The sequence below is a fragment of the Maylandia zebra genome, linkage group LG10 (genome assembly GCF_041146795.1).
Source record: "Maylandia zebra isolate NMK-2024a linkage group LG10, Mzebra_GT3a, whole genome shotgun sequence".
Classification (NCBI taxonomy): Eukaryota; Metazoa; Chordata; class Actinopteri; order Cichliformes; family Cichlidae; genus Maylandia; species Maylandia zebra.
Window position 1 is genome coordinate 15,497,239 of NC_135176.1, and position 23,942 is coordinate 15,521,180.

At 43.8% G+C, this 23,942-nt stretch overlaps 5 protein-coding genes across 5 annotated transcripts; all 5 read right to left on the bottom strand.

Annotated features, from left to right (window-relative positions):
* Positions 1-446: 446 nt before the first annotated feature.
* On the bottom strand, positions 447-5,222 carry LOC143420719 (uncharacterized). Its single transcript, XM_076888831.1, has 8 exons — positions 5,105-5,222; positions 3,715-4,013; positions 3,513-3,621; positions 1,925-3,013; positions 1,424-1,728; positions 1,222-1,330; positions 915-1,053; positions 447-812 (listed from the first exon to the last, which is right to left on the bottom strand). Exons 1-8 carry the CDS (start codon positions 5,220-5,222, stop codon positions 641-643), a joined length of 2,340 nt encoding a protein of 779 aa, XP_076744946.1. The 3' UTR covers positions 447-640.
* Positions 3,010-7,731, bottom strand: LOC112435411 (uncharacterized). Its single transcript, XM_076888832.1, has 9 exons — positions 7,593-7,731; positions 6,351-7,400; positions 5,850-6,154; positions 5,341-5,756; positions 4,216-5,238; positions 3,715-4,019; positions 3,513-3,621; positions 3,206-3,344; positions 3,010-3,103 (listed from the first exon to the last, which is right to left on the bottom strand). Exons 1-4 carry the CDS (start codon positions 7,729-7,731, stop codon positions 5,604-5,606), a joined length of 1,647 nt encoding a protein of 548 aa, XP_076744947.1. The 3' UTR covers positions 3,010-3,103; positions 3,206-3,344; positions 3,513-3,621; positions 3,715-4,019; positions 4,216-5,238; positions 5,341-5,603.
* On the bottom strand, positions 7,397-9,687 carry LOC143420720 (uncharacterized). The gene is made up of 5 exons (XM_076888833.1): positions 9,657-9,687; positions 8,603-9,613; positions 8,102-8,406; positions 7,593-8,008; positions 7,397-7,490 (listed from the first exon to the last, which is right to left on the bottom strand). The coding sequence occupies exons 1-4, from the start codon at positions 9,685-9,687 to the stop codon at positions 7,856-7,858; spliced, it is 1,500 nt and encodes a 499-aa protein (XP_076744948.1). The 3' UTR covers positions 7,397-7,490; positions 7,593-7,855.
* Positions 9,688-9,801: 114 nt separating this feature from the next.
* On the bottom strand, positions 9,802-11,734 carry LOC112435413 (uncharacterized; the record flags this gene model as incomplete). Its single annotated transcript, XM_076888834.1, has 4 exons — positions 9,802-9,944; positions 10,113-10,221; positions 10,315-10,619; positions 10,816-11,734. Coding segments are annotated over 4 exons (1,476 nt in total), but the record flags the coding sequence as incomplete, so codon positions are not given.
* LOC112435439 (uncharacterized) lies at positions 11,590-20,758 on the bottom strand. Its single transcript, XM_076889159.1, has 17 exons — positions 20,533-20,758; positions 19,741-19,947; positions 19,528-19,638; positions 19,194-19,293; positions 18,146-18,213; positions 17,976-18,046; positions 17,802-17,884; positions 17,605-17,716; positions 17,348-17,488; positions 17,033-17,133; positions 16,684-16,849; positions 14,304-14,388; positions 13,068-14,213; positions 12,567-12,871; positions 12,365-12,473; positions 12,058-12,196; positions 11,590-11,955 (listed from the first exon to the last, which is right to left on the bottom strand). The coding sequence occupies exons 1-17, from the start codon at positions 20,747-20,749 to the stop codon at positions 11,784-11,786; spliced, it is 3,333 nt and encodes a 1,110-aa protein (XP_076745274.1). The 5' UTR covers positions 20,750-20,758; the 3' UTR covers positions 11,590-11,783.
* Between the last annotated feature and the right edge of the window lie 3,184 nt (positions 20,759-23,942).

Here is a 23,942-nt window from a genome sequence, read left to right on the forward strand (position 1 = left end):
AGGAGAGTCGTGACGTCTTCTCCTGGGAGGAGAGACATCTGGAGAGTCGTGAGGTCTAGTCCTGTGAGGAGAGACATCTGGAGAGTCATGACGTCTTCTCTTGGGAGGAGAGACAACAGGAGAGTCGTGACGTCTTCTCTTGGGAGGAGAGACATCTGGAGAGTCATGAGGTCTAGTCCTGGGAGGAGAGACATCTGGAGAGTCATGACGTCTTCTCCTGGGAGGAGAGACATCTGGAGAGTCGTGAGGTCTAGTCCTGGGAGGAGAGACATCTGGAGAGTCATGACGTCTTCTCCTGGGAGGAGAGACATCTGGAGAGTCGTGAGGTCTAGTCCTGGGAGGAGAGACATCAGGAGAGTCATGACGTCTTCTCCTGGGAGGAGAGACATCTGGAGAGTCGTGAGGTCTAGTCCTGGGAGGAGAGACATCTGGAGAGTCATGACGTCTTCTCCTGGGAGGAGAGACATCTGGAGAGTCGTGAGGTCTAGTCCTGGGAGGAGAGACATCAGGAGAGTCGTGACGTCTTGTCCTGTGAGGAGAGACATCCGGAGAGTACTTCCGACTTCTCTTTGGTGGAGAGATGTCTGGAGAGTCATGCCGGGTCTTTTTGACAGGAGAATCCTGTCCTCTTCTCTTTGAGTTAAATATCTTGTGTTTTTGTGCCACGGTCCTTTTTACGCCTGCGCATTGCAGCCATAGGATCGCCTTCTCTTTCCTGTTCTCTCAACATGCGGTCAAGATCCTCAAGTGGCTTAAGGGCTTCGCGCAGCGCTTCCTTAAGTTTCTGCTGATGCATCTGGATCTGTGCCAACCTATACATACATTTTAACATAAACCATTGAACCACTTTTATAATTTTTTATGTGGATATAATCACATAAACTGTGATATTTGAAATGATCATGCACATTTACCCTTTTCCCCACTGAGCGTATTTCTCGTCTCTTGCCGCTTTTTCACCAGCTTTCTTTTTCTGTTCATTTCTCTCTGAATCCAGATCCCTCCTTTTGCCACTTTTGTCTCTGAAAATCGTCTGAGCCTTACGCGATTCATCTGGTCAAAGGGGATGAATGGGTAAGTATGTAGAAACTTCATTATTTAATTTTAGGACTAAATAAAATACGACAATATAGATGATAAGCTGAAATGAGATGCAAAGCTGTATGAAGCTCTTCAATCAATGGGTGTAAAAAAATCTTAAGAGAGAAAAGTTGATGAAACCTTCAAGTGGCTGATTGTGTTTTTCTCTGCGTCTGTTCTCCTTTTGCTCTTTCCTTAAAATGTCCACAGAAACCAGGCCTGCCTTTCCACCAGATAGCATCCTTTGGCCCTGGTTATAAAAAAAAAAAAGACAATTGAAAAATATAACATTTGAGTGAAATCAGATTTGACATTAATCTTTGTTCCAACACAGTCTGCTTACCTGTGACTGGCCTGGCCTACGAGGTGGTGACAAATCTCCATCCGAGTCCCTTCCACTCGGTGGCTGCCCCCTGGGTGGAGACTGGTCAGAGTCTGAGCCCCGTTTAGTTTTTGAGGGCCTCCTTGGGGGAGATTGGTCGGAGTCTGAGGCGTTTCCCTTCAGGGGCCTTTTCCTCGGGGGAGACGGATCCGAGTCTGAATCATGTCTATTCTGACCCTTCTTAGCCACCGCTGACCGATGAGGATCCGGTGAGCGTTTTTTACTTAACAAGGATGAGCTGAGCTTGCTTTTGTTGGAGGCTGAATCTGACAAAGACACAGTTAATTTGTTAATTTTCATTTTGTAATGCCTTTTGGACAAAAATTAAAGATTTATTATTAGATCAAGCTATGTCTTTAAAATAAATTTCAATTCAAAACTCATGTTAAATGGGTCTCTGCTTTTTACTTTTATTCATATGCCACACCAGATTCCACTTTACAATTTAAATGGATCACTCACCTTTACTTTGCATTTTTTCTGACTTTCCTGAACACTGTCTTGGTGGTGACAAGCCTGGGGAGTCATGGCGTCTTCTCCTGGGAGGAGAGACATCTGGAGAGTCGTGACGTCTTCTCTTGGGAGGAGAGACATCTGGAGAGTCATGACGTCTTCTCCTGGGAGGAGAGACATCAGGAGAGTCGTGACGTCTTCTCTTGGGAGGAGAGACATCTGGAGAGTTGTGATGTCTAGTCCTGGGAGGAGAGACATCTGGAGAGTCATGACGTCTTCTCCTGGGAGGAGAGACATCTGGAGAGTCGTGAGGTCTAGTCCTGTGAGGAGAGACATCAGGAGAGTCGTGACGTCTTCTCCTGGGAGGAGAGACATCTGGAGAGTCGTGAGGTCTAGTCCTGTGAGGAGAGACATCTGGAGAGTCATGACGTCTTCTCTTGGGAGGAGAGACAACAGGAGAGTCGTGACGTCTTCTCTTGGGAGGAGAGACATCTGGAGAGTCATGAGGTCTAGTCCTGGGAGGAGAGACATCTGGAGAGTCATGACGTCTTCTCCTGGGAGGAGAGACATCTGGAGAGTCATGACGTCTTCTCCTGGGAGGAGAGACATCTGGAGAGTCGTGAGGTCTAGTCCTGGGAGGAGAGACATCTGGAGAGTCATGACGTCTTCTCCTGGGAGGAGAGACATCTGGAGAGTCGTGAGGTCTAGTCCTGGGAGGAGAGACATCAGGAGAGTCATGACGTCTTCTCCTGGGAGGAGAGACATCTGGAGAGTCGTGAGGTCTAGTCCTGGGAGGAGAGACATCTGGAGAGTCATGACGTCTTCTCCTGGGAGGAGAGACATCTGGAGAGTCGTGAGGTCTAGTCCTGGGAGGAGAGACATCAGGAGAGTCGTGACGTCTTGTCCTGTGAGGAGAGACATTCGGAGAGTACTTCCGACTTCTCTTTGGTGGAGAGATGTCTGGAGAGTCATGCCGGGTCTTTTTGACAGGAGAATCCTGTCCTCTTCTCTTTGAGTTAAATATCTTGTGTTTTTGTGCCACGGTCCTTTTTACGCCTGCGCATTGCAGCCATAGGATCGCCTTCTCTTTCCTGTTCTCTCAACATGCGGTCAAGATCCTCAAGTGGCTTAAGGGCTTCGCGCAGCGCTTCCTTAAGTTTCTGGTGATGCATCTGGATCTGTGCCAACCTATACATACATTTTAACATAAACCATTGAACCACTTTTATAATTTTTTATGTGGATATAATCACATAAACTGTGATATTTGAAATGATCATGCACATTTACCCTTTTCCCCACTGAGCGTATTTCTCGTCTCTTGCCGCTTTTTCACCAGCTTTCTTTTTCTGTTCATTTCTCTCTGAATCCAGATCCCTCCTTTTGCCACTTTTGTCTCTGAAAATCGTCTGAGCCTTACGCGATTCATCTGGTCAAAGGGGATGAATGGGTAAGTATGTAGAAACTTCATTATTTAATTTTAGGACTAAATAAAATACGACAATATAGATGATAAGCTGAAATGAGATGCAAAGCTGTATGAAGCTCTTCAATCAATGGGTGTAAAAAAATCTTAAGAGAGAAAAGTTGATGAAACCTTCAAGTGGCTGATTGTGTTTTTCTCTGCGTCTGTTCTCCTTTTGCTCTTTCCTTAGAATGTCCACAGAAACCAGGCCTGCCTTTCCACCAGATAGCATCCTTTGGCCCTGGTTATAAAAAAAAAAAAGACAATTGAAAAATATAACATTTGAGTGAAATCAGATTTGACATTAATCTTTGTTCCAACACAGTCTGCTTACCTGTGACTGGCCTGGCCTACGAGGTGGTGACAAATCTCCATCCGAGTCCCTTCCACTCGGTGGCTGCCCCCTGGGTGGAGACTGGTCAGAGTCTGAGCCCCGTTTAGTTTTTGAGGGCCTCCTTGGGGGAGATTGGTCGGAGTCTGAGGCGTTTCCCTTCAGGGGCCTTTTCCTCGGGGGAGACGGATCCGAGTCTGAATCATGTCTATTCTGACCCTTCTTAGCCACCGCTGACCGATGAGGATCCGGTGAGCGTTTTTTACTTAACAAGGATGAGCTGAGCTTGCTTTTGTTGGAGGCTGAATCTGACAAAGACACAGTTAATTTGTTAATTTTCATTTTGTAATGCCTTTTGGACAAAAATTAAAGATTTATTATTAGATCAAGCTATGTCTTTAAAATAAATTTCAATTCAAAACTCATGTTAAATGGGTCTCTGCTTTTTACTTTTATTCATATGCCACACCAGATTCCACTTTACAATTTAAATGGATCACTGACCTTTACTTTGCATTTTTTCTGACTTTCCTGAACACTGTCTTGGTGGTGACAAGCCTGGGGAGTCATGGCGTCTTCTCCTGGGAGGAGAGACATCTGGAGAGTCGTGACGTCTTCTCTTGGGAGGAGAGACATCTGGAGAGTCATGACGTCTTCTCCTGGGAGGAGAGACATCAGGAGAGTCGTGACGTCTTCTCTTGGGAGGAGAGACATCTGGAGAGTTGTGATGTCTAGTCCTGGGAGGAGAGACATCTGGAGAGTCATGACGTCTTCTCCTGTGAGGAGAGACATCTGGAGAGTCATGACGTCTTCTCCTGGGAGGAGAGACATCTGGAGAGTCGTGAGGTCTAGTCCTGTGAGGAGAGACATCAGGAGAGTCGTGACGTCTTCTCCTGGGAGGAGAGACATCTGGAGAGTCGTGAGGTCTAGTCCTGTGAGGAGAGACATCTGGAGAGTCATGACGTCTTCTCTTGGGAGGAGAGACAACAGGAGAGTCGTGACGTCTTCTCTTGGGAGGAGAGACATCTGGAGAGTCATGAGGTCTAGTCCTGGGAGGAGAGACATCTGGAGAGTCATGACGTCTTCTCCTGGGAGGAGAGACATCTGGAGAGTCGTGAGGTCTAGTCCTGGGAGGAGAGACATCTGGAGAGTCATGACGTCTTCTCCTGGGAGGAGAGACATCTGGAGAGTCGTGAGGTCTAGTCCTGGGAGGAGAGACATCAGGAGAGTCGTGACGTCTTGTCCTGTGAGGAGAGTCATCCGGAGAGTACTTCCGACTTCTCTTTGGTGGAGAGATGTCTGGAGAGTCATGCCGGGTCTTTTTGACAGGAGAATCCTGTCCTCTTCTCTTTGAGTTAAATATCTTGTGTTTTTGTGCCACGGTCCTTTTTACGCCTGCGCATTGCAGCCATAGGATCGCCTTCTCTTTCCTGTTCTCTCAACATGCGGTCAAGATCCTCAAGTGGCTTAAGGGCTTCGCGCAGCGCTTCCTTAAGTTTCTGGTGATGCATCTGGATCTGTGCCAACCTATACATACATTTTAACATAAACCATTGAACCACTTTTATAATTTTTTATGTGGATATAATCACATAAACTGTGATATTTGAAATGATCATGCACATTTACCCTTTTCCCCACTGAGCGTATTTCTCGTCTGTTGCCGCTTTTTCACCAGCTTTCTTTTTCTGTTCATTTCTCTCTGAATCCAGATCCCTCCTTTTGCCACTTTTGTCTCTGAAAATCGTCTGAGCCTTACGCGATTCATCTGGTCAAAGGGGATGAATGGGTAAGTATGTAGAAACTTCATTATTTAATTTTAGGACTAAATAAAATACGACAATATAGATGATAAGCTGAAATGAGATGCAAAGCTGTATGAAGCTCTTCAATCAATGGGTGTAAAAAAATCTTAAGAGAGAAAAGTTGATGAAATCTTCAAGTGGCTGATTGTGTTTTTCTCTGCGTCTGTTCTCCTTTTGCTCTTTCCTTAAAATGTCCACAGAAACCAGGCCTGCCTTTCCACCAGATAGCATCCTTTGGCCCTGGTTATAAAAAAAAAAAAGACAATTGAAAAATATAACATTTGAGTGAAATCAGATTTGACATTAATCTTTGTTCCAACACAGTCTGCTTACCTGTGACTGGCCTGGCCTACGAGGTGGTGACAAATCTCCATCCGAGTCCCTTCCACTCGGTGGCTGCCCCCTGGGTGGAGACTGGTCAGAGTCTGAGCCCCGTTTAGTTTTTGAGGGCCTCCTTGGGGGAGATTGGTCGGAGTCTGAGGCGTTTCCCTTCAGGGGCCTTTTCCTCGGGGGAGACGGATCCGAGTCTGAATCATGTCTATTCTGACCCTTCTTAGCCACCGCTGACCGATGAGGATCCGGTGAGCGTTTTTTACTTAACAAGGATGAGCTGAGCTTGCTTTTGTTGGAGGCTGAATCTGACAAAGACACAGTTAATTTGTTAATTTTCATTTTGTAATGCCTTTTGGACAAAAATTAAAGATTTATTATTAGATCAAGCTATGTCTTTAAAATAAATTTCAATTCAAAACTCATGTTAAATGGGTCTCTGCTTTTTACTTTTATTCATATGCCACACCAGATTCCACTTTACAATTTAAATGGATCACTGACCTTTACTTTGCATTTTTTCTGACTTTCCTGAACACTGTCTTGGTGGTGACAAGTCTGGGGAGTCATGGCGTCTTCTCCTGGGAGGAGAGACATCAGGAGAGTCGTGACGTCTTCTCTTGGGAGGAGAGACATCTGGAGAGTCATGACGTCTTCTCCTGGGAGGAGAGACATCAGGAGAGTCGTGACGTCTTCTCTTGGGAGGAGAGACATCTGGAGAGTTGTGATGTCTAGTCCTGGGAGGAGAGACATCTGGAGAGTCATGACGTCTTCTCCTGGGAGGAGAGACATCTGGAGAGTCGTGAGGTCTAGTCCTGTGAGGAGAGACATCAGGAGAGTCGTGACGTCTTCTCCTGGGAGGAGAGACATCTGGAGAGTCGTGAGGTCTAGTCCTGTGAGGAGAGACATCTGGAGAGTCATGACGTCTTCTCTTGGGAGGAGAGACAACAGGAGAGTCGTGACGTCTTCTCTTGGGAGGAGAGACATCTGGAGAGTCATGAGGTCTAGTCCTGGGAGGAGAGACATCTGGAGAGTCATGACGTCTTCTCCTGGGAGGAGAGACATCTGGAGAGTCGTGAGGTCTAGTCCTGGGAGGAGAGACATCTGGAGAGTCATGACGTCTTCTCCTGGGAGGAGAGACATCTGGAGAGTCGTGAGGTCTAGTCCTGGGAGGAGAGACATCAGGAGAGTCATGACGTCTTCTCCTGGGAGGAGAGACATCTGGAGAGTCGTGAGGTCTAGTCCTGGGAGGAGAGACATCTGGAGAGTCATGACGTCTTCTCCTGGGAGGAGAGACATCTGGAGAGTCGTGAGGTCTAGTCCTGGGAGGAGAGACATCTGGAGAGTCGTGACGTCTTGTCCTGTGAGGAGAGACATCCGGAGAGTACTTCCGACTTCTCTTTGGTGGAGAGATGTCTGGAGAGTCATGCCGGGTCTTTTTGACAGGAGAATCCTGTCCTCTTCTCTTTGAGTTAAATATCTTGTGTTTTTGTGCCACGGTCCTTTTTACGCCTGCGCATTGCAGCCATAGGATCGCCTTCTCTTTCCTGTTCTCTCAACATGCGGTCAAGATCCTCAAGTGGCTTAAGGGCTTCGCGCAGCGCTTCCTTAAGTTTCTGGTGATGCATCTGGATCTGTGCCAACCTATACATACATTTTAACATAAACCATTGAACCACTTTTATAATTTTTTATGTGGATATAATCACATAAACTGTGATATTTGAAATGATCATGCACATTTACCCTTTTCCCCACTGAGCGTATTTCTCGTCTCTTGCCGCTTTTTCACCAGCTTTCTTTTTCTGTTCATTTCTCTCTGAATCCAGATCCCTCCTTTTGCCACTTTTGTCTCTGAAAATCGTCTGAGCCTTACGCGATTCATCTGGTCAAAGGGGATGAATGGGTAAGTATGTAGAAACTTCATTATTTAATTTTAGGACTAAATAAAATACGACAATATAGATGATAAGCTGAAATGAGATGCAAAGCTGTATGAAGCTCTTCAATCAATGGGTGTAAAAAAATCTTAAGAGAGAAAAGTTGATGAAATCTTCAAGTGGCTGATTGTGTTTTTCTCTGCGTCTGTTCTCCTTTTGCTCTTTCCTTAAAATGTCCACAGAAACCAGGCCTGCCTTTCCACCAGATAGCATCCTTTGGCCCTGGTTATAAAAAAAAAAAAGACAATTGAAAAATATAACATTTGAGTGAAATCAGATTTGACATTAATCTTTGTTCCAACACAGTCTGCTTACCTGTGACTGGCCTGGCCTACGAGGTGGTGACAAATCTCCATCCGAGTCCCTTCCACTCGGTGGCTGCCCCCTGGGTGGAGACTGGTCAGAGTCTGAGCCCCGTTTAGTTTTTGAGGGCCTCCTTGGGGGAGATTGGTCGGAGTCTGAGGCGTTTCCCTTCAGGGGCCTTTTCCTCGGGGGAGACGGATCCGAGTCTGAATCATGTCTATTCTGACCCTTCTTAGCCACCGCTGACCGATGAGGATCCGGTGAGCGTTTTTTACTTAACAAGGATGAGCTGAGCTTGCTTTTGTTGGAGGCTGAATCTGACAAAGACACAGTTAATTTGTTAATTTTCATTTTGTAATGCCTTTTGAACAAAAATTAAAGATTTATTATTAGATCAAGCTATGTCTTTAAAATAAATTTCAATTCAAAACTCATGTTAAATGGGTCTCTGCTTTTTACTTTTATTCATATGCCACACCAGATTCCACTTTACAATTTAAATGGATCACTCACCTTTACTTTGCATTTTTTCTGACTTTCCTGAACACTGTCTTGGTGGTGACAAGCCTGGGGAGTCATGGCGTCTTCTCCTGGGAGGAGAGACATCTGGAGAGTCGTGACGTCTTCTCTTGGGAGGAGAGACATCTGGAGAGTCATGACGTCTTCTCCTGGGAGGAGAGACATCAGGAGAGTCGTGACGTCTTCTCTTGGGAGGAGAGACATCTGGAGAGTTGTGATGTCTAGTCCTGGGAGGAGAGACATCTGGAGAGTCATGACGTCTTCTCCTGGGAGGAGAGACATCTGGAGAGTCGTGAGGTCTAGTCCTGTGAGGAGAGACATCAGGAGAGTCGTGACGTCTTCTCCTGGGAGGAGAGACATCTGGAGAGTCGTGAGGTCTAGTCCTGTGAGGAGAGACATCTGGAGAGTCATGACGTCTTCTCTTGGGAGGAGAGACAACAGGAGAGTCGTGACGTCTTCTCTTGGGAGGAGAGACATCTGGAGAGTCATGAGGTCTAGTCCTGGGAGGAGAGACATCTGGAGAGTCATGACGTCTTCTCCTGGGAGGAGAGACATCTGGAGAGTCGTGAGGTCTAGTCCTGGGAGGAGAGACATCTGGAGAGTCATGACGTCTTCTCCTGGGAGGAGAGACATCTGGAGAGTCGTGAGGTCTAGTCCTGGGAGGAGAGACATCAGGAGAGTCATGACGTCTTCTCCTGGGAGGAGAGACATCTGGAGAGTCGTGAGGTCTAGTCCTGGGAGGAGAGACATCTGGAGAGTCATGACGTCTTCTCCTGGGAGGAGAGACATCTGGAGAGTCGTGAGGTCTAGTCCTGGGAGGAGAGACATTCGGAGAGTACTTCCGACTTCTCTTTGGTGGAGAGATGTCTGGAGAGTCATGCCGGGTCTTTTTGACAGGAGAATCCTGTCCTCTTCTCTTTGAGTTAAATATCTTGTGTTTTTGTGCCACGGTCCTTTTTACGCCTGCGCATTGCAGCCATAGGATCGCCTTCTCTTTCCTGTTCTCTCAACATGCGGTCAAGATCCTCAAGTGGCTTAAGGGCTTCGCGCAGCGCTTCCTTAAGTTTCTGGTGATGCATCTGGATCTGTGCCAACCTATACATACATTTTAACATAAACCATTGAACCACTTTTATAATTTTTTATGTGGATATAATCACATAAACTGTGATATTTGAAATGATCATGCACATTTACCCTTTTCCCCACTGAGCGTATTTCTCATCTCTTGCCGCTTTTTCACCAGCTTTCTTTTTCTGTTCATTTCTCTCTGAATCCAGATCCCTCCTTTTGCCACTTTTGTCTCTGAAAATCGTCTGAGCCTTACGCGATTCATCTGGTCAAAGGGGATGAATGGGTAAGTATGTAGAAACTTCATTATTTAATTTTAGGACTAAATAAAATACGACAATATAGATGATAAGCTGAAATGAGATGCAAAGCTGTATGAAGCTCTTCAATCAATGGGTGTAAAAAAATCTTAAGAGAGAAAAGTTGATGAAACCTTCAAGTGGCTGATTGTGTTTTTCTCTGCGTCTGTTCTCCTTTTGCTCTTTCCTTAAAATGTCCACAGAAACCAGGCCTGCCTTTCCACCAGATAGCATCCTTTGGCCCTGGTTATAAAAAAAAAAAAGACAATTGAAAAATATAACATTTGAGTGAAATCGGATTTGACATTAATCTTTGTTCCAACACAGTCTGCTTACCTGTGACTGGCCTGGCCTACGAGGTGGTGACAAATCTCCATCCGAGTCCCTTCCACTCGGTGGCTGCCCCCTGGGTGGAGACTGGTCAGAGTCTGAGCCCCGTTTAGTTTTTGAGGGCCTCCTTGGGGGAGATTGGTCGGAGTCTGAGGCGTTTCCCTTCAGGGGCCTTTTCCTCGGGGGAGACGGATCCGAGTCTGAATCATGTCTATTCTGACCCTTCTTAGCCACCGCTGACCGATGAGGATCCGGTGAGCGTTTTTTACTTAACAAGGATGAGCTGAGCTTGCTTTTGTTGGAGGCTGAATCTGACAAAGACACAGTTAATTTGTTAATTTTCATTTTGTAATGCCTTTTGGACAAAAATTAAAGATTTATTATTAGATCAAGCTATGTCTTTAAAATAAATTTCAATTCAAAACTCATGTTAAATGGGTCTCTGCTTTTTACTTTTATTCATATGCCACACCAGATTCCACTTTACAATTTAAATGGATCACTCACCTTTACTTTGCATTTTTTCTGACTTTCCTGAACACTGTCTTGGTGGTGACAAGTCTGGGGAGTCATGGCGTCTTCTCCTGGGAGGAGAGACATCTGGAGAGTCGTGACGTCTTCTCTTGGGAGGAGAGACATCTGGAGAGTCATGACGTCTTCTCCTGGGAGGAGAGACATCAGGAGAGTCGTGACGTCTTCTCTTGGGAGGAGAGACATCTGGAGAGTTGTGATGTCTAGTCCTGGGAGGAGAGACATCTGGAGAGTCATGACGTCTTCTCCTGGGAGGAGAGACATCTGGAGAGTCGTGAGGTCTAGTCCTGTGAGGAGAGACATCAGGAGAGTCGTGACGTCTTCTCCTGGGAGGAGAGACATCTGGAGAGTCGTGAGGTCTAGTCCTGTGAGGAGAGACATCTGGAGAGTCATGACGTCTTCTCTTGGGAGGAGAGACAACAGGAGAGTCGTGACGTCTTCTCTTGGGAGGAGAGACATCTGGAGAGTCATGAGGTCTAGTCCTGGGAGGAGAGACATCTGGAGAGTCATGACGTCTTCTCCTGGGAGGAGAGACATCTGGAGAGTCGTGAGGTCTAGTCCTGGGAGGAGAGACATCTGGAGAGTCATGACGTCTTCTCCTGGGAGGAGAGACATCTGGAGAGTCGTGAGGTCTAGTCCTGGGAGGAGAGACATCAGGAGAGTCATGACGTCTTCTCCTGGGAGGAGAGACATCTGGAGAGTCGTGAGGTCTAGTCCTGGGAGGAGAGACATCTGGAGAGTCATGACGTCTTCTCCTGGGAGGAGAGACATCTGGAGAGTCGTGAGGTCTAGTCCTGGGAGGAGAGACATCAGGAGAGTCGTGACGTCTTGTCCTGTGAGGAGAGTCATCCGGAGAGTACTTCCGACTTCTCTTTGGTGGAGAGATGTCTGGAGAGTCATGCCGGGTCTTTTTGACAGGAGAATCCTGTCCTCTTCTCTTTGAGTTAAATATCTTGTGTTTTTGTGCCACGGTCCTTTTTACGCCTGCGCATTGCAGCCATAGGATCGCCTTCTCTTTCCTGTTCTCTCAACATGCGGTCAAGATCCTCAAGTGGCTTAAGGGCTTCGCGCAGCGCTTCCTTAAGTTTCTGGTGATGCATCTGGATCTGTGCCAACCTATACATACATTTTAACATAAACCATTGAACCACTTTTATAATTTTTTATGTGGATATAATCACATAAACTGTGATATTTGAAATGATCATGCACATTTACCGTTTTCCCCACTGAGCGTATTTCTCGTCTGTTGCCGCTTTTTCACCAGCTTTCTTTTTCTGTTCATTTCTCTCTGAATCCAGATCCCTCCTTTTGCCACTTTTGTCTCTGAAAATCGTCTGAGCCTTACGCGATTCATCTGGTCAAAGGGGATGAATGGGTAAGTATGTAGAAACTTCATTATTTAATTTTAGGACTAAATAAAATACGACAATATAGATGATAAGCTGAAATGAGATGCAAAGCTGTATGAAGCTCTTCAATCAATGGGTGTAAAAAAATCTTAAGAGAGAAAAGTTGATGAAACCTTCAAGTGGCTGATTGTGTTTTTCTCTGCGTCTGTTCTCCTTTTGCTCTTTCCTTAAAATGTCCACAGAAACCAGGCCTGCCTTTCCACCAGATAGCATCCTTTGGCCCTGGTTATAAAAAAAAAAAAGACAATTGAAAAATATAACATTTGAGTGAAATCAGATTTGACATTAATCTTTGTTCCAACACAGTCTGCTTACCTGTGACTGGCCTGGCCTACGAGGTGGTGACAAATCTCCATCCGAGTCCCTTCCACTCGGTGGCTGCCCCCTGGGTGGAGACTGGTCAGAGTCTGAGCCCCGTTTAGTTTTTGAGGGCCTCCTTGGGGGAGATTGGTCGGAGTCTGAGGCGTTTCCCTTCAGGGGCCTTTTCCTCGGGGGAGACGGATCCGAGTCTGAATCATGTCTATTCTGACCCTTCTTAGCCACCGCTGACCGATGAGGATCCGGTGAGCGTTTTTTACTTAACAAGGATGAGCTGAGCTTGCTTTTGTTGGAGGCTGAATCTGACAAAGACACAGTTAATTTGTTAATTTTCATTTTGTAATGCCTTTTGGACAAAAATTAAAGATTTATTATTAGATCAAGCTATGTCTTTAAAATAAATTTCAATTCAAAACTCATGTTAAATGGGTCTCTGCTTTTTACTTTTATTCATATGCCACACCAGATTCCACTTTACAATTTAAATGGATCACTCACCTTTACTTTGCATTTTTTCTGACTTTCCTGAACACTGTCTTGGTGGTGACAAGTCTGGGGAGTCATGGCGTCTTCTCCTGGGAGGAGAGACATCTGGAGAGTCATGACGTCTTCTCCTGGGAGGAGAGACATCAGGAGAGTCGTGACGTCTTCTCTTGGGAGGAGAGACATCTGGAGAGTTGTGATGTCTAGTCCTGGGAGGAGAGACATCTGGAGAGTCATGACGTCTTCTCCTGGGAGGAGAGACATCTGGAGAGTCGTGAGGTCTAGTCCTGTGAGGAGAGACATCAGGAGAGTCGTGACGTCTTCTCCTGGGAGGAGAGACATCTGGAGAGTCGTGACGTCTTCTCTTGGGAGGAGAGACAACAGGAGAGTCGTGACGTCTTCTCTTGGGAGGAGAGACATCTGGAGAGTCGTGAGGTCTAGTCCTGGGAGGAGAGACATCTGGAGAGTCGTGAGGTCTAGTCCTGTGAGGAGAGACATCAGGAGAGTCGTGACGTCTTCTCCTGGGAGGAGAGACATCTGGAGAGTCGTGACGTCTTCTCTTGGGAGGAGAGACAACAGGAGAGTCGTGACGTCTTCTCTTGGGAGGAGAGACATCTGGAGAGTCGTGAGGTCTAGTCCTGGGAGGAGAGACATCTGGAGAGTCGTGAGGTCTAGTCCTGGGAGGAGAGACATCTGGAGAGTCATGAGGTCTAGTCCTGGGAGGAGAGACATCTGGAGAGTCATGACGTCTTCTCCTGGGAGGAGAGACATCTGGAGAGTCGTGAGGTCTAGTCCTGGGAGGAGAGACATCTGGAGAGTCATGACGTCTTCTCCTGGGAGGAGAGACATCTGGAGAGTCGTGAGGTCTAGTCCTGGGAGGAGAGACATCTGGAGAGTCATGACGTCTTCTCCTGGGAGGAGAGACATCAGGAGAGTCGTGACGTCTTGTCCTGTGAGGAGAGACATCCGGAGAGTACTTCCGACTTCTCTTTGGTGGAGAGATGTCTGGAGAGTCATGCCGGGTCTTTTTGACAGGAGAATCCTGTCCTCTTCTCTTTGAAGACAACTCGGGTGAGTCATGTAGACCTCTGCTTAATGAGCCAGCCTCTGTATTTTGATGTTCTTTTCCATTTCCTTCCTCTGTGTCATCATTTTGATCCACTTTTAGGAGAGGAAGTAAAACTATAGTAAACAACAGTCTTAACTTAATATTGCACAAATCCCCCCCTACTTCTGTGACTTCTTATTTACCTCCAATTGCTTTCCATCTGTTGCTGGTCCTAAAAACTTCCATCTGTTTCACTTCCTCAGGTCGATCATCAATCACCTCAGCAATCTGAACAGTCAACAAGAGATTAAGTTTTAAAACAGAACTTGTTGACATAACAAAATTACCCAAACTATAAGCATACCCATTTAATACAATAGATTAGATTTCAGCATTAAGTAAATGGCCTGTATTTGTATAGCGCTTTACTTAGTCCCTAAGGACCCCAAAGCACTTTACACGTTCAGTCATCCACCCATTCACACACACTGGTGATGGCAAGCTAAATTGTAGCCACAGCCGCCCTGAGGCGCACTGACAGAGGCGAGGCTGCCGGTGTTCCAGATCTACTGGCGTTTAGATCAACTGGCGTTAGTCGAACAGATGTGTGGCAGACTTCTGTTTCAGGAGCTGCTACCTACAGACTAGCAAAAAAACGCCAAATGTGTCATCTGTGACACTTGTGAGGTTATCTCAAACACACTCCGTCAGTCTTGATGCTGTTGAACAACAAAATGTTTAAAAATGTGGCGAGTTTACCTAGGGTTATCCTCATGCGCGACGCGATCGCGAAAACAGCAAACAATTAACACCATGCCGATGTTGTTCACAGGACAACAAGAGTAAACGATCGGGAGACTCTTGTTGTCGTTATCGTTCCCCTCACACGGTTTGTTTCTCCGAATTCAGCGTTTTTGCTTCACAACTAAAGCGAGCAGTTTACTTTGTGTGCACTAACATGGACTCGAGTCAACCAGTGCCACCACTGGCCAAGTGCCACAGCCTACAGCCAGATCAACTTGTGACACACATCTGCAGCACGTCTGAATTCGTTTCATGCACAAACATTTTAGAGTTGGTTGTTATATACAGTCTGTATAAGTGTGGTTAATCTAATAAACATTTGTAAGGAGATGGCAGTTACTGTGAATGTACAGCAGTTACACAGTGATTAGTAATAAACAGTCAGACAATGACCCTGACTTTCTCATTCAGTCTTGTAGATTGAATGCACCTTCTGTGGAAAGTGGTACCACACAGTGTGTGTGGACTTCCCCTGTGCAGAAGGCGACTACAAATGTTGTGCATGTTAAATAAACAGAAAAAAGTGATCCCTGTTGTCTTTGCTTACTGATTGTTTTCAGTGTTGACAAGCCACATTGCTGCCATTGCATCTTTCAACATGTTTGTGGGTAGATTTGGATGTACCAGGGGTAAGTGCAGCCACTCAGCCTCTACTCAATGTCATCATAGCAAGTTAATCTAGTAGTAGGCTATGGTAGGCTTGGTACTTGGCCACAGGTGGCAGCAGTGGACTGACCTCCATTTGAAACTGCTCCAGCTGCTGTGTGATAGTGGATCTGCTACAAATTGAAGATCATATGGAAGTTTTGGAAATTAACCCTTGTATTATGTTGAAAAACAAAAAAGTGACATTGATTTTGTTGCGGGTCATTTTGACCCATACTGTGTAAATCCACTCAGAATTGTCAAGAAACTGCAATAAAACAATAGCACCTTTATTTTCCATCAGATAAACATGTAGAACACAGACATACAACAGTGACTTTCCATAACTATTTTAGGAACAATTTGGTTTTTCGTTCTTACAAACACGTATTTTGAACTTGCCCAACGTTCTCAGTTTTTCAATGCTCAACATTTTCGATTTTGTCCACATGATGGACAGAATGTAACTGTGTGCTTTCTGCAGATGTACTTCTTGTATTTCTCACAAAAAGTGCTTGTTTTCAAACAGGAATCTTCCTAACTAAGATTTAAAACAAAAGATTTCTACGTCTCCTCCAGTCTCACAAACAGAACCAATCGACACACCTGAGTCACTGACTTTCTTATATCCACTCACTCTCACTGGCTCTGTTTATTACTAATCACTGTGTAACTGCTGTAAATTCACAGTAACTGCCATCTCCTTACAAATCTTCATTGGATTAACCACACTTATACAGACTGCATATAACTACCAACTCTCCAGCCATGTTGATGGATTGCCTATATTGGCTGGAAATATTAATTTCCAGAGAAAGGACACAGACAGACGATGCTTACAGGATGTGATGTGACAACACTAATGAAATATTGACGTGTCATATTTGTCCAAGGCGTATTTCATTGTTATGGAAAAAGAGAATATTAAAATCATGATGACCAATTGGAGCAGTGATTTCTATGACTTTGTGTATATAATTTGGAATTTTGTACAAATGTAGGCCAATAAGGAATATATGATATCATTTCATTCTTTTCAAACAGACACAATTGAAAGGTACAAATGTATTTTGCATGAAACACTGGGTTTAACAAAAACAACAACATTATCAGTACCCTCAGGTGAGGAAGTACCTTGTTCATGTGTGGTGGCAGCTGGGGACCTATGAAGCCAACACTGTTGTGAGGCATGGTGGCGATGGTGCGTGGGCTCACCACCGGCTGGGGAGATGCCTGACCAGATATGCCAGCGTTATGGTTCAAGTGGCTGTAGTCCCCAGTTTTTCCCACATCTGTGCACCTGATGACATGGAAAAAAGAATATTAACCATGACAAAGCATCAACATTATAACATTAGGTTATAATAATACATTTTCTACAAGAAAAGTGAGAATAAACATGTCTACATTATTAAATAATGATGGGAAAAGTTCTACTGAAGGAATAAGCCTAGAATGTTTAAAAATACCGATGTTTACTCACTTGATGTAGAAGAGGACATAGGCCTGCTGGTTGAGAACAGTGCTAATGTCACTGACTGACACGGACGAGTCATTCATCTGAAACCACTGCTCATTGCTGGCCTGTGAGACAGAATGAGAGAGATGTGACACAGCAGATTCAGTTTCTGAATTGAATTTGAGCTAAAAAGAAGAATCTTATGGTTATATAGGGGTCTTTTTTTTCTTTCTTTCAATGCATACAAAGTAGTTTTCTGCTGAAATGTGTTGTTTATGGTGTTTGTTTGTTTGTACTACGCAACAGCAGCATTCAAACAGATTCGGGCACAGCCAGTACCTTAATATAGCAGAAATAGTGTCCAGTATGACAACTCAATCCAGAGTGAACCAGCACAGCATACAGCCTGTAGAGCTGGGGCTCCCCGTGGGACTGCGACATGAAGGGCCGCAGATCCAGATGCTCCAAATACTTCACATCCTGATGACCACCAAACAAAAAAATTCAAACATTACATGCAAATATCCTGTTTTATAATAAAACAAAGCATCTGTCATGTATCTTTATGACTTAAGCAGACACTATTGGCCATTTGCCTTTGTGATTTTGCCTCCACTGAAGTCTGCAAAGCGTTTGAGTGAGATGGTGAGCACATTGGCGCTGCGATGGATTGTAAATCTTTTTGAGGCCGTTACCATTTTGTTGCACCTGAAGGAAACAAACATTCAGCTTGTTGACAAAAATCACACCTAAACACTAAAACTCATCATGGTTTGGCATCTCTTTGACTTACTTGGTGCATTTATAAGCATTTTCACCACCCAGCTGTTCTGGCTTGACAAACTGCTCCAGAGCTTTGGAGACATTTGGAGCAGTCTATATGAACAGAGAGAGAGAGGAAAAACCTCACACTCCATAATGCAGAGAATACATAGTAGCAACGTCACTTTGAATGTTGTCCAATTACCTTAATTTCCAGAGTGACATCCAGAAAAGGGTCAAATGTATCTGAGACAGCTTTGCAGTTTAAACATTTAACTGAAACAGAAATCAGTGCTATGAGTATCACACAAGCTGTAAGACATAAAAAGACAAATAAAAGAAAAATAAATCAAACCTTAAAAAACAGTGACTTACCTCTGGATCTTAGGTACCCGCCAAACACTTGATGGATGAAAGAGGTTGCCTGCGTTTGCCTGTCCAATCTATAATAAAAAGATAAAGCACAAAAGTTAACTAATAAGGACAGTGCAACAATTAACTGACTGACCATTTATTTTTTAGCATTTTGGAACCAGACAATCACTTTACAGTATTCAAGTAGCAGAAAAGACAATAGGAGGAATTGGAGCACGATTAATTACTTAAGAGGCCATCTGCTGCTACACGGGAAGAATTGATTTGATGAGAATTGACACTTTAGGTTCTTAAAAAAAGAAATGAATTAATAAATTATTTTTAGGAGTCTAACAAGAAGCACAACACTCAGCCCAGTGCATCTGTTAAACGTGTAGTTTTGGTTAAATGTGCACATAGACTTCGAAGCTCTATAGTAACACATAGAAAAACCTGGATTTTCTGAATTTTGCTGCTGCAATAATAGCACTAATGCCATTAGGGTGAATAAGAGATGACCTGAGGGGTTGAGTGCTCCTGCTCACACTGCTTACCCTGTTGCCTCAGAAGAAATCTATACTAGACACTAAGTCTGGCAGCTCTCTGCCATAATCCCAGACACCTGTTTTACTACACGTTTAAGCCGCTTCTGATCTTTTCAAGCCCTGTTACCAAAACAAGCTACCACACCCAGTGTAAGAATACTTTCTGTGTTGGAGCAGTCAAGTTCATTAAAAAACTTGATATAATAATGAGGTATTATATCAAGTGGCTTGCCTAGTATGTAAACTGAGGTGTCAGTCAGGCAAGAGACTGAGGAATCTGCATTTCTGAAAAATACTCTCAGCAATTGAAGCATTAATAGTTAAAAGGAACTAGTATAAACTGCACTTCCTGAAAAACAGGATAAAGGATTTATTTCATATTCTCCTACTGTCACGGTGTTACCTCTACGTAGCTAATTATGGATCTTACTACATAATAAAGTGCAAACACTGTCAAGCCCAAGTAAAAATATTTTTGTGTGTTTAACTTGTTTAGAATGCATGCAATGTAAAATGACACTCACTTGGTTCCAGGTAAGCAGGACCTTTGCATAGCATCCACTGTGCACCGCAGGAATTCATGAGCATCTTCCTGGCTTCCATAGCGGAAGTGGTTTGCAATCCCTGTGTGAGGGGAACGAGGAAAAACAGAACCAAAAAACAAAGCAGGAGGTGAATTATTGTAAAGGATACCACAGTTAAATGCAAGTTTACACTTATTTAAAAACAGAATTCAAAATCCCTCCAGATTATTTCCCTCCAAAATTACAAAAGGTAAACAGTCACACAGCGCCTCCTATCATTAAAATATAGGTAAACACTTTGCACAGAGCACAGCAACAACAGTCATCCACTTACACCCAAGCTCATTGAGTACACCAATGGGCTTAATGACATTCCCAGAGTTGGTAAAAACCTGAATGATGTGGTTTTGCATGGTACACATCATACAGAACCCTGGCTCATGACCTGCAGCAGAGACAGAGACAAAATACTGAGTGAGTAAGGAGTGATACAATGTGAGAATCAGCGCAGGACTGCGTAACACCACTGTTGGTGAAATAAACTTACATGTTTTGGAGTGCTCCCGCGTCAGCATGTAGTTTGCTAAAGGAGGGGTGTAGCTGAGACACTGCAGGGCTGAGTTGAGGAAGCAGGTGTTCCCCATGTTCTGGAGGCCTGCACCAATGAGGTGAACCTGGGCCCAATTTAGGCTGAGCCGATCTGGTGAGAACAGCACCTTCTGGGGCAAGTCAATTCCATCGCCACTGTTGATCACTGACACACAGAGCCACAATTATTACTAAAAATCTGTTTCAATACATTTTAAAAAGGAGATAATTTAATGCCACCTTACTTATACAACCACACACTGGCACATGGCAAAGTCATGTCAGGACATCACAGTAATAGCTACAACTATTAACAGTTATATAATGTGATTCTGGCCACTGTGAAAAACTCCTAAACAGCCTCAGGAAGAAAGATAGGACAATTTGCCTTCTCCTTTGTTTCTGCTAAACAAGTTGGGCTGCCGGTCTTTATATAAAAACAGCAATTGCATCACGAGCTGAAGTGACTGATCATGCAAAGCTGGATGCATTACATAACTGGATGAATGAACGGAGAAGGGAAGCAGCAACACAACACCCACAAAAGCAGTTGTCAAACTTGTGTGAAAGCAGAAGCAAAAAGATTAGCTGTACGTTACTAAAACCAATTCTGACAAATATGGGTAAATAATGGCTAAAAAGTGTGGTTCCATATTTGCTAAAACTGGTTGGAAAACTATTCTGTCTGACAATAAAAATCTTCAAACAGCTTAAAAAGACATTTTGAAAAAAAGCCAGGCTTTGCTCTGACCTTGGTCCTTGGGCTGGTCCTCAGAGGAGGGTGTACTCTGAGGACCAGCCCCTTGGTCCTTGGGCTGGTCCTCAGAGGAGGGTGTACTCTGAGGACCAGCCCCTTGGTCCTTGGGCTGGTCCTCAGAGGAGGGTGTACTGTTGTACACAGCAGCTCCAGGTCCGAGTCCGGCTGACTCGTGGTCAGACTTTTCTGAAGATCTGTCAACTATGGTCATTGTTCATAGCTGCATTGGGAACATAGACACATACGTTTATGAACTGAAAACAAAACAAAACAAAAAAAACAACAACAACTCATTGTTATTTTGGAAAAAGGGAAAGGGAAAGAAAACTTAAATACTACATCAATCCTACACTGGTTAGGTAGCAGTACAGTGAGTTTGGACAACAACAACTAAATACAAAAGCCACATTAACAGATTATACCCAATTTCGCTGTGCAAAAAACTGCACAATGACAATAAAAAGCTCTAAGTCTCTTATAGCTTATAGTTAAATAACGCTATATTAAACACTGCCCTCATACCATCGCCTAAACTTTCAGCAAACAAGTATCAGAAATTGTGTTAGATTGGATGATTTGTTTACATTCAAAAACAGACTAGCATAAGTGAGAGCCAAATATTAGTTTTTGACCGTTTGTTTTTATTTGAATCATCTTGTCAGATTCCTTTTAAATAACAAACACCAGTAGACAAGAGTAACTTTCGACATCTAATTTAACTCTGTCCAACTAACAAACTTAAAATATCGACAAAAATTAGTGTTTAGAAAACTCAAGAGGGGAAATGCCAGATAACCCACTCGACCGAGGAAATTTCCAAGTCGGAAGCACGTTTACAACAGAAGCAGCTGTCCCCTCCCACCTGCTCTTACAGAGTGGCTCACATTGGCTAAATGACGGCTGCTAGGCCTTTAACACGCAGCGTCGCAAAACCTCAAGAAAACACACAAAAAACCCTGATCATATCAGACGGAGAGCAAGTTGAGAGCTTACCAGTCTTGTCCAAATCCGAGATGGAATGACGCGCACTTAAAGAAGATGCAAAAACCATGGAAACCACATAAACATATTTGTACATTAACATAAAGCTGTTGTACACACACACACACACACATATGAAGAGAGAGAGAGAGTATGCATAGTATGCAAACGGCTACCAAACAGCCATCATAATTCGTCATACAATGAGAACAGAACAAATCAACAATTGACAATGACTAATTAATATTAAAATCTGTAATATAATGTATTGTTTGGAGTTTAGTCCGTTACTGTTACTATTTTTACCATTTCTTCTTGGAGCAACTGTAATCCACATAATTTCCTTAGGGATTAATAAAGTATTTTGATTCTGATTGTTTCAGGATGACCTGCCATTATCCAATGACACATCTGCTTACCTGTATCTTTTGCTCGTTTCTCCTCCTCTTCTTTTCTCTTTTTTCTAAACTGAGGACCTGATGGCTTTGAACTTTTCTTGTCCATCTTCCATTGGTTTTAATTTTGCACTGCAGTATGAACACCCATCCCTCAACCCAAGGATCACCACAACATGATCTAACACACCTTTCACAGATTCACTTTGTCTAGGGTGCATTTCTGAGATTTCACACAACCCAGGATTCAAATCATGAATACATAATGGGCTTGGATTTACATCATTATGAATGAAATGCGCTCTATTTGGAAGCAGCCGCCCCCTCCTCCCCTTTCGGTTGTGTGTGAGACTTTAAATCATCAAACTGTAAATTTTAAATTGTTATTGATCCCTTTATCCCTAGTCCTAAAGTGTATATTTATTTTCTTACTCTTCTTATATATATTGTTTGTTTACTTGCACTGATGTAACTGGAGCTTAGTCGTCTCCTTGTTCAGTCTGACGTCACTAGCCGTGTCTGGACCTAAACTCTGCTGCAGGTCCATATATCAAACGTTAACTATGGCATTACTAAGCGTTGAAAAACTGTCTAAAGTCTTTCATCTTTAATAAAATGATCAGCGTTCTGCTCTACCAGGTGTAACAATTGAGTTTAACATCCAGGCATCCATGAAAACGGAATTTATGACATTTAACGGAGTTAGAAGTTAGCAGGGAGTTAGCTCGCTAGCTTCTATCTAAATACAATATAGCATGTCCTGACTGCCGGGTTTTGGAAACAAATGAAAACGTACAGCTCTGCTATCACTTCCAACATAAATGAAGACAGAAAGCTAAACAGCAGTGACGTTTGTAGGGTTACTGAAGTTGGGCTAGCTGGTATATAATGATGTGCTATGTGACCGCTAGCAACACAGCTATGTTAGCATAATATAAACAAGCTAACTTTTTTCCCACTCGATAAAAGTTAACGTGAGTGTTCTCGGTGGTCAGGAACAAATGTAATCGCATGGCAGGATGCTGTAAAAGGACCAAACTTCAGCCAGGAGAACAACTGAGATAATCCATCCACAATACGAGGTTAGTCATTCATATACTGCTGCATGGGCTGGGCTGCAGTTACATTCTAAGGTTTTAAAAACTGAGCTTAAATAAATGATTAGCGGTAATAAAAGCCGAGGGAGGTCAACAGTGATCACTGACTGTTTTAGGAGCTTTTTGAGATTAAATAGAAGAAAATACAAAACATTAAACATGTTAACAACACAAAAGCCATATTAAACGCAGACTACTTTAGGCCCGGAAGTAGGATTTGTCACGTCATCACTTAACCATCGGATAGCATGTGAAATAGATGACACTTTCAACAGTTATGTCCAGATTAAGGGGGACTACAGAAGTGTGTATACTAAAAAAAAAGAGAGAGAAAGAAATTTAAATAAATACAGCATATTTGTGCTTCACAGTCAATTCAATTTTATTGATATACCGCCAGATCACAAGAACAACCTCCTCAAGGTGCTTTATACTGTAAGGTAAGAACCCTACAATAACACATAGAAAACCCCAACAATTAGCACTTGGCGACAGTGGGAAGGAAAAGCTCTCCTTTTACAGGAAGAAACCTCCAGCAGAACCAAGTTCACGGAGGGGCAGCCACTTGAACTGACCCTGTGTGTGTGTGTGAATGACTGGAGGGAGACAGGACAAAGACAGGCTGTGGGAGAGAGACAGAAAGTATTAATATTTAATGATGCAGAGTAGTGTACAAATACAAGGAGAGCGAAAAAAGATGAGTGAAGAAGAAACACTCTGTGTATCATGGAAAGCCCCCAGAACCATAAACCTATTGCAGGGTAACAAAATCTCCCGAATCCAAACTGGGAGCTGGTTCCATAGAAGAGAGGCTTGAAAGCCAAAGACTCTGCCTCCCTTTCTACTTTCAAATGCCCAAGGAACCATGAGTAAGCCAGCATTCTGTGACTGAAGTGGTCTGTTGGGGTTATATGGCGATACGGAGTGGTTG